The sequence below is a fragment of the Symphodus melops genome (genome assembly GCF_947650265.1).
Source record: "Symphodus melops genome assembly, chromosome: 3".
NCBI lineage: Eukaryota > Metazoa > Chordata > Actinopteri > Labriformes > Labridae > Symphodus > Symphodus melops.
The window spans coordinates 737,349-747,348 of record NC_136693.1 but is presented as its reverse complement, the minus strand read 5'-3'; the positions used below and the strand labels follow the sequence as shown (position 1 = coordinate 747,348).

The following is a 10,000-nucleotide window of genomic DNA, read 5'->3' as shown; positions in this document are numbered from 1 at the left end:
CATGTTTAAAACATGCAACTCTGCACAATCCACCTCGCATTCCCTTCTCTTCTTCCTTCTTTAAATATATATTTCAGGAGGCTGATCAGACTCTATTGTGTGAGAACAACACGGCCGCTGCTCCAGCCCATCGCTGCCTGTTGCCATGACAACAGGGCCCGAGCATCCTTCCCAAAATAAGACCGTGGCGGGATAAGATTAGAGGAGGACTGCCGGGGCAACCCCCGAGACGGCTGGCAATCGAAACAGAGCGAGGACGTCAGCGGCACGGGGGGAGGAGAGGAAACAGAAACCTCCGCGGCCTTCATCACGCTCGCTCACAGCCAATCAGAAACACAGGAGGCTGATGGGTAATTATCTGATGGGCACGGGAGAGAAAAACTAACAATGCACCGGCGTCTTGGACTGACATCAAACTACTTCCTGTTGCAAAAATATTTAACGTGCAGGCTTAAGATTTGGAGATGTCACATCCAAGCCAGCTGCTGAACTCCCAGCATGCTTTGCAGACCTTTCTATCACTTCTGATTCCTTGACGTATTTACATTTATAGAGCTTTACTGTAGAAGAAGAAGTGTGTCGTACATCGCTCTCTTTAACCAACCTCCAGTCTGAAAACAAGAAGCTGATGCTGAAGTGTAAAATCCTGCAGTTCCTTGAGTGTCCACTAGAAGGTGTTTGTCTGAAAGTGGTAGCGTGTGAGGCCAGCATCAGTTCGTGGTCACTTTCCACGTTGACTTTGAGGTTAAACACTGAAGCTTCATCACGTCAGGTTGCCTTCAGGAAGCTGCTGCTGTGTTCAGCTCTCAGGTGGCTGCTTGGGATTTTATAAAACCATCAGAGCTGTTTTTAGAGATTAACACGATATTTCCTCCAATCAACACTCGAGGCAAAACAACCCGGCAGCCAATCAGGATGGAGCTCGTTTCTCTGACCTTTAGGTGCAAATGATGTCCTTCACACCTTGTAAAGTGACTTTAAAGTCATCCTGACAACGTTCATGAGCTGTTACCGTGTGGAAAAATCAAACACACACACACACACACACACACACATTAACCAACTAGCCGCCAGCCTTAAGTGACTCGAGCGATGTTCCTCCCTCTGCTCGTTAGGACAGAACGCCCGTCATCAGCAGAAAGAAAACACAACAGCAGCAATCAGCCAAATGAGCCCTGCGTGTGTGTGTGTGTGTGTGTGTGTGTGTGTGTGTGTGTGTTTGCTGTTCAATAAACTGCCTTTAAATATCCTGTCTCATCAATGATGTCAAACTGAAAATGACAAAGAAATGTTTTTACTCCTTTTTGGATTTTTTTATTGTGTGTGTGTGTGTGTGTGTGTGTGTGTGTGTGTGTGTGCGTGTGTGTGTTTTACTGTGTGTCTGACAGACTAATGAAATGATAACGCAGATCAAAAAACAACAGCGGTTGACAAATCTGTACTCAGAGACTGAAGCCGCCTTTTGACTTGTGAACGAACACAAACGGGGAGAAGGATTCAAACGAGGAGAGTTTTAGTTTGACAGGATTCTTTCAGAGACGTCGACGGTCTTACAGATCTGTCAGTGAGAATCCTTTCTTTCCCGACAGAGCAGAAAAGTCAGGTGATAATGTTGTTGTGAATGTCTGAATAAAGCCGAGACAACCAGCGCTGACAGCCGAGGTCAGGCTGTGAACTGAAGAGTGAGAGCGGGCTGAAGTTACATACTGTTCAATATGACACCTTTAAATACATCCTAACTGTGTGTGTGAGTGTGTGTGTGTGTGTGTGTGTGTGTGTGTGTGTGTGAGTCCTGACTGTCTCCAGTGAGGGAGAAGCTGGAGTCCTGCTGGCTGTGTTGTTGTCAGAGCTGTGTTTACATGGACGGGACGGCCGGCTCCTCCCCTTGTGTATAAAAGCTGTTTGAGTCAAGAAGAAGAAGAAGAACATACTCACTGATTGTTTGGATCATTCTGTGTCAGTTTACATGAAGCTAGCAGCTAGCTAAAGAGCGCTAGCATTAGCATGCTAACACAACAACAACCGTAGGAGAGCGGAGGCTTCAGTATGGAGGAGGCGTGGCCTAACGGGAGTTTGTTTTGGTTTCATGCCGGAGCTAAAGGGCGACATCTACTGGATCAAACACTCATTCTCAAACGACAGATCTTCAGTCGTGTTTGGAGCTCGATCACGCTACGGTGACGCTTCTGATTCTTCCACGCACGAGTGATCACATGACTCTGAAACCAAATCAAGTCTGTTTGAATAGAAACCCCAAAAAATAAGTGGGGAATTTTTGGCTTAGGAAAACAAAAACCTTATCTCTAAAATCAAGCTCCACACAAACCTCACACCTGAAGCTGAGCGTACACATGCTCCTTTCTTTATGGTCGTCAGTCTCTGTGCTTCTCTGCCTCACATCCTCACCTGAGGAGAAAGATGCAGGCGGAGGAGTAAAAGCTGCCAAATGAGCAATCCTTTGATTCACAGCGTCGGTGTGAAGTGACGTCAAACTGCGTGTCACGTGTGAGAGTGCAGCGTTCACACTGTGGAGCCCTGAGGTCCTCCGACGGCGCCCTCGTCTCCGTGGACTTCACTGAAGCCAGTGGAAGATGCTTTATGGTGGCAGAGGCACACGAGTGGATAAGTAAGAGTAATGAGAAGCAGCCATTGATTGAACATGAGTCAACGTGGCAGCGAGCTGACGGTGAGCGTGCGTCATCATGTCAGACGCTGCGACATGCAGCTGTTTGTTTTGGTGTGGGAGGACGGAGGAGTGCTGACATCAGTGACAAAAGGCAACAAAGAGCAGGAGCGTGTGACACCTGTGTGTGGGTGAAACACTGACAGCACACACATCCTGCTCTCATCACTCTGATGGAAGTGTGAGCTCTGCTAAAAGAAGTGTGATCGAGGAAGGAACCTCGAAACAAGATTATTAGTTTATCCTTAAAGGTCAAATATGTAAAATCCTCTTCTCCATGTTCCTCTAACATGTGTCTCTAGTCTGTCTCCAAACCCCCCAATGATGAGAAAAGTCCATCCTCTCTGTCTTCTGCCTGCTCCACTCTTCAGAAAATGTGTGCTCAAACAGGCCGTTTGGAGATGTTCCCTTCATGACATCACAAAGGGCAGTAGCCCCTCCCCCAGGTGGGTGACCCTCCCACAGCTAGGTGTTTGTTCTGCCCTCTGAGTCTGCCTTCTCACCGTAAACAATAGGACATGGAGCCAGAAAGCAGCGAGTACACCCGAGCCCTTCCAGAGAGGGGGCGTGGTCAGACACAGCTCATTTACATATTTAAAGCTACAGACACAGAAACAGCCTGTTGTGAGCAGGGCTGAAATAGAGGGGTTTATAGACATGATCAACTTGTTAATAAGAACACACACACATCTTACCTTCATGAGCACCGACTCGCTGAGCTTTTCTCTGTTGACAATCTTGATGGCGACTTTCTGACATGTGACACAGTGGATCCCCAGCTTCACCAGACCTGAAAGACAAACGTCCGAGTGTGAGCCACGCTGAGGTCATCCTTAGCTTATTTAACACATGTGATGAACACTATTTGTAGAACACAAAGTCGATGCTATGCAGGTTACGATCCCTGTGATGCTTCTCAAAGAACATGTCTCATGATGTGAAGTGATGAAAAACATGTTGCTGTACAGTTTGGTCAGTTAAAACGGGGCTCTGTAAGGACTCGTCGTAGGATTCAGCCCCCAAGTGGCCACACAAGGAAGTGCAGTTTGCTTTACTTCTCAGCTCTGGAGGACTCTGCTTGGTTTGCACACATGCAGCTTCCTTCCCTTCGTCTCCTGGCTGCAGCTAACAAAGCATAAAACAGGCGCATAAAAAGAAGCAATCAACCTGCCTCCTGAAACTCCAGAGTCTCTTTTTCATTGTGTACTTCTGAGAACTCGCCCTCGTGGCTCATACGCCGCCACACAAATGTCAACATGCAATACCTTTATCCTATTACAGCTACAATGGCTCCATCCATCTCTATCAAAGCAGCCGGCACCCGGGACTCTATTTTACTTTGTACTGAAGGTCTGCAGACGGCGCTTTAAAATGCCACTGCGCATATGCACCTCTTCATTACCCCGCGCTGCATACATATTTCACAGGAGATGAGGGTGGTGCTGTTTGAAGGGTGATTTCCCTGCGGGCACTCCTGCCGAAACAGGCAGTGCCGTGAGCAGCAGGGGGGGGGGGGGGGGGGACCAGTATGGCCGTCTGGGGGGCTCTTTTATGTCCCAGGTTACAAATCAAACGTCTTGTGGGCGACATTCAGCGGCTCTCATTGATCATGTTGTCGGAGCAGATCGACAGCGGCTACAACTCTTGAAGTGATCTGTGTGGAGGAGCATCAGTCTGTGTGACACGTGCTGAAACCTCCAACAGGAAGAAGAAGGTTCCACCGACGTGTTTGAACCATCAGCGGGACGAGCCTGGCTCGTTCCTCTACTAAACTAGGACACGTCCAAACGTAGGGACGTGTTTGAGGGTGTCAGAGAGTCGATCTCTTTGTGCTGGTCCGGAGTTAAATTAAATAGACTGGTCGGAAAACAAGAAGCAGAGAGAGACAAAGTGGAATAAAAAGTGATGTTATTAAAGATTCATGTTCCTGCCTGATGTGATGTCAGAGCTCCATGAGCCCGTGGAGGTCAATAACGGCGACTCGTCTCCACTAAAAACACATTAGTGCTGGTTTGTCTTCGCTCTGAACGACTCCTCTGACGCCTCGGCGTGAGAGCGGCGGTCTGAACACAACGCGGCGTGTTTTTGATTCAACCCGGGACGAAAATCATAAAAGCACATTAAGTTTGACATTTGTCTCCGTACATGTCGGTTATTAGAATCATTATGTGGCTCTAAAAGGAGCTCCGCTGTAATAATCGGGGACATTTTCACACGGAGACGCGAGACACTCTGCTTCACTGAATCATTTAAAAACAAACAGCTCAGCAGAGACGTCCACAAACCTCCGACACGCAGACGATCGTTCATGTAGAAACGAACATAAAGAAGAGCAAGAGAAGACGTGGATCACATCGTGTGTGGCGTCAGCAGTGTTTTAATGAAACACACACACACACACACACACACACACACACACACACACACACACACACACACACACACACACACACACACACCTGTGATATGTCGAATCTGACACTAATCCATCTCAATTAAATAAACAGTCGTTGCCATGGAAACGCTGCAGCCTAATGAAGCCTGAGCTGCTCCTGAAAGCTGCTGTCAGGTCGTCATGACTACGGTCAATGTGGAGTAGTAGAAAGAATCACTCCCATGATTCTCCACAGGCCTCAATGTCAACTGTTGTTGTTGTCTTGTTTGGGCGCCCCCTGGTGGAGGATTTGTTCATGTTACTGTCACCAGACTCTAAAGACAGAACCAGCAGAACAAACCAGCAGAACATGGACGCTGTTGGTCTCCCGCTCCCCTGAAGGCTAACATGCAGCTAGCATGGACTCAGAGCCGACCGCTTTGCATCCACTTTTTAATCACTGCACCTCCCTGATGACCTGCAGCTGAAGGATCAATACAAACTGTCAAGTGAGTCGGACTCATCCAACACCACGTTCCTGCTTCCTCCCACATCATCATCATCATCAGAGCTTCTCCTTCGTCATCGTCTGTAACCAAGACTTTCTGCACACCTCTGAATATTTATGGTCTCTATGCAAAGAGTCATGGGCTCGTTTTCTGTTTTTTGTCTCCGCTAGACTGACGTGTCAAAGACCCGGGAGCAGCGGAACAAACAAACAAACAAACAAACAAGCTGCAGGCCGTTCAGATGAGTGGCAGGTGAACTGGGAGCTCTGTGTGAAATAAATGTTTCTAAATGAAAGCCGTGTGCGACCTGGGGGGAGCTGGAAGTGTCTGAATCGATTCCTCTCTCCTTCCTCAGTCCTCTCCTCTCCGCTGGATCGAATCGATAAACCACACGACCTCTGAACTCCGCAGACTGGCAGCAGGGACTCTGGTCCGCCTCGGCACCTTGAACCTTGGACCTCCCACAGTCCCTCTCTGTGCTTTTGGAAGGAAGGAAAGAACTTCTTCAAAGTCCACATTAATCTCTGCGTTTACCTCCCACCGAGAGCAGAGAAAGTCAGAACTGTTCCCACAAAGCATCGCTGCAACAACCAGCCAATCAGAGAGCAGGAAATCTGTCAACTTGTCGCCAGTATTCAAGACCTGATTTTGTTGTTAAACCGTCACCGTCCGCAGCCTCTTAAGTTAAAGGGGTGGCTGTGGCTCAGCGGTAGAGCCGTTTGTTGTAATCAGAAGGTCAAGGGTTCGATCCCCAGCTCCTGCAGCCACAGGTCCGTTGAGCAAGACACTCAAGCCCAAGGTCACGTCAGAACTCCTGGGTTGTAAAATGGCAGCTTTCACAGCGCGGCTCAGAAGCTGCACCGCGACGTTTGAAAATCTGTTTTTATTTCTGCTTCCTGAAAACGACACTGGAGCAGCAGGATGTTTACAGGAACGTCCCGGAAAGAAACTTTCTCCTGTTTTGTGACAGACTGGACAAGAAGAAACGCGAGGAGACACTCAGAGTTAGTCTTCAGACGCGTCTCCTCTGAGAGCAGCAGAAACTCTGCACTGTCACAAGTCGACTTGAAGAAGCCTGCAGAGAAAGTTGGAGGCTCACAGTCACTGTTAACTCGTGCTGACAGGTCAGCTGTTGTCGGTGACCTTCAGCAGACACACACTCACACCCTCAACACTTAAACGTGACGAGGTCGCACTCAGTGTCGGCTTTACTTCCAATCACTCATCAAGTTTCATACAAATCCTTCAGACGTGACGTCACATGACTACAGTGTGAAACGCTGTGTGAAGGGGTCCATGGGAGAGAAGTCAGACGACAACCAGCTGGACTAGAAGAACTTATACAAACAGACCAATCAAAACCAAGAAGGGGCGGGACTTATATTTCTCTACGACAAGAGCAGACAAGAAGTTTTTTCAGGACTTTTTTCAGGGTGATATTTAAACCAGACGGAGGGACGCTCAGGTGCTGTGAGACAACTTCCGTCACCTAGCAACAGCAAGCAACCTGTTAGTGAGCTCAGCGGTCACACAGCGAGAAGGTGGAGTCAAACGTGGCCCCGCCCCCTGGGCTCACGGCCCTCCCTGCAGGACGTAGCGTAGACGTTTATCTGAGGGTGATCAGCTTCAGACCACGAAGGCCTGACTCTATGAGACGTGTCCTCGAAGGACGCAGACGTCCTGCGAGACAGAAGACTTGAACACATCGGAGTGAGTCAGCTCAGGAGGATCCACACTCTTCTCTTCTTCATGGGTTCAGAGTTTTGGCACGCAGAAAGCGTTTCAATCATGCAGTGCTGTGGGCTGCTGGACCTGCAGGCCACCGTCTGCCACCCACACACACACACACACACACACACACACACACACACACACACACACACACACACACACACACACTGAGCACAGCCCGGAGTCAAGAGAGCGCCCTCTGAACCTCTGCAGGCTGAGCTTTCTGACAGCATCAGAGCCGGCGGAGCGAAAGCAATGGAAGGGCATTCCTCTTCTCCTCCTCTGTCTTTTGTTGAGCAGCGCTCGCCCTCGGCCCAGGACAAACACGCTGCAGCTGGTGTGATGTGAGTGACTGCAGGGCGAACAGAGAGAGCAGGAGGGAGACAGACGACTGAGGAGGAAACAGGAGCGAGACGGGAAGCCGGATGGAAAACTTGGAGCTAATTGAGCTAAAAATAGAAGAGTTGAGCTCTGCGGCGGGAACATTTTTAGGTGCAGCGGATTCTTCACCCTGCGCCGCAGCAGGGAGTCGATGGCGTTTGAACACGCCGCTGAAACAACCAACAGCGAGTACAGCTGTGGTGATCACACAACCGAACAGAATCAGAGCGTTTCTGAGTCGACTGAGAGACGAGCTCGTCAGCAGATATCTGTACGGATAAAGACAACAGGGAGGATTTGGAAACACTGGAGCAGAATCATTTGAAGCATGCGGAGCCGGCTTGTAGCTCTGCAGGAGGAAACCTGATCTCATCCTGCACATCAGGGTCTGTTTCAGTCTGTCCGAGAAGAAGAGAGGTCAACGACAACTCCAAAGCTGCACTTCATTGAGAAACGTCCAATCACAGCAGGGATTCAAATGTTAAAGGCAGGGTGGCTCATTTTCTCCTCTAGTTGAAACTGTCTTTAGGTCCTGACAGAACTTAATAACTCAGGTTCTCTGAGAAAGGAACAAAGTAAATCCATCATCTGTATCAGTTTGTAAGTCTGTAAAAACTTCAACCAATGTCTGCCACGAGGTACCAATCTGATGAACCAATCACAGGCCTCCCTGTCTCCCTGCTCTCTGATGAACCAATCACAGGCCTCCCTGTCTCCCTGCTCTCTGATGAACCAATCACAGGCCTCCCTGTCTCCCTGCTCGCTGATGAACCAATCACAGCCTCCCTGCTCTCTGATGAACCAATCACAGGCCTCCCTGTCTCCCTGCTCTCTGATAAACCAATCACAGGCCTCCCTGTCTCCCTGCTCGCTGATGAACCAATCACAGCCTCCCTGCTCTCTGATGGACCAATCACAGCCTCCCTGCTCTCTGAAGAACCAATCACAGCCTCACTGTCTCCCTGCTCTCTGAAGAACCAATCACAGCCTCACTGTCTCCCTGCTCTCTGATGGACCAATCACAGCCTCCCTGTCTCCCTGCTCTCTGATGGACCAATCACAGGCCTCCCTGCTCTCTGATGAACCAATCACAGCCTCCCTGTCTCCCTGCTCTCTGATGGACCAATCACAGGCCTCCCTGCTCATTCTCATGAATGCTCTAGCTCACACATGAGACGACGTCATTTCTGCACAATGAAGAGATGAGCTGAGGTCACCTTCTGGAGGGACGGCGCTCGAGCATGTGAGTGAGGGGGCGTGGCTTTAGAGGGAGCACAGAGGGGGGAGGGGGCGTGGCTTTAGAGGGAGCAAGGGGAGGGGGCGTGGCTTTATTGATGGAAGCAGGTGTAGACTAACAACTCCTGCGTTCTTCGAGCTAAATAATAATAATGCAGTGTGCTGGCTGTGAAGAAGAAAACAATGTTAAGGTCATTAAAAAGCTTCATCTCTGTGGGGATCCTGAATCTACTCGAGCGTTTTCTCCTTAGAATCCAGGAGGGGACAGCGGAGAACAGAAACTCGACCCCCCCTTTAAAAGAGCACGTTGAGCCCGCCGCCCTCTTCAGAGAGACTTTGAGGAGAGAGAGAGGAAACAGCAGACCTGAGTGCAGCTCAGCAGGACTCTGATGGAGTTTCCCCGCCTGTCTGGAAGCCATCTGTAGCTGTCCGACAGGATTGATGAGCCCGCCGCGTCTCACATTTCAATCAGACCTGCCAGCCTCCGAACGCGAGCCGCGGCCTATTTCCATCTCATTACGGCGAGCACGAACATCCACCTCACTCTGACTGCGCTCCACAGAAGGCCGTGTTGTTTCCCACTCTCACATTAACCCAAAACATATCGACTGATCCTCACTTTGGCCTCATAATTGCCCACCTCGCTGTCAGTCATGTGACGGCGTCCTTCACTTTTTTTCATCGTTCTCCGATCATGTGAGCGGCGAGACGATCGATCGCCCGCTGGTTGGCCGATGAGGCTAATGAGATCACAGAGATGGAAATGTGTCTGGACATCGATTTCAAACCATGAATTACACATGTCCGACGGTCCAGGTGGAACGGCTCGTGGTTTCAGATCAGTGAAGACGTATTGGATTTGTTTGAGCAGCTGCGGCTCCTCTTTCATTATTGATGTTTTCACTTAACGAGCAGGACGCTCCGGCGTGCAGCAGTGGACGTATTCAGAAGAAAACATCTTCTGACTCGTCTCTGTGTCCCCGTCCTTCTGTGCCGGCTCGTCCTGTCCCCCGTGGTCTCTCCTGATCTGGATCCCTCAGCCTGTTCTGACTGAACTCCATGTTGTGTTTGAGTCCTGAATCTGGC

At 49.7% G+C, this 10,000-nt stretch overlaps 1 protein-coding gene across 9 annotated transcripts in view; it reads right to left on the bottom strand.

Annotated features, from left to right (window-relative positions):
- The window catches only part of LOC306821306 (serine/threonine-protein kinase BRSK2-like), a 125,825-nt gene that overhangs the window by 33,380 nt on the left and 82,445 nt on the right, over positions 1–10,000 (bottom strand). For all 9 annotated transcript variants that reach the window (XM_079339647.1, XM_079339651.1, XM_079339648.1 and 6 more), the window contains one exon: positions 3,379–3,473. In XM_079339647.1, the coding sequence (XP_079195773.1) occupies positions 3,379–3,473 (95 nt within the window). The remainder of the gene's footprint in view (positions 1–3,378; positions 3,474–10,000) is intronic.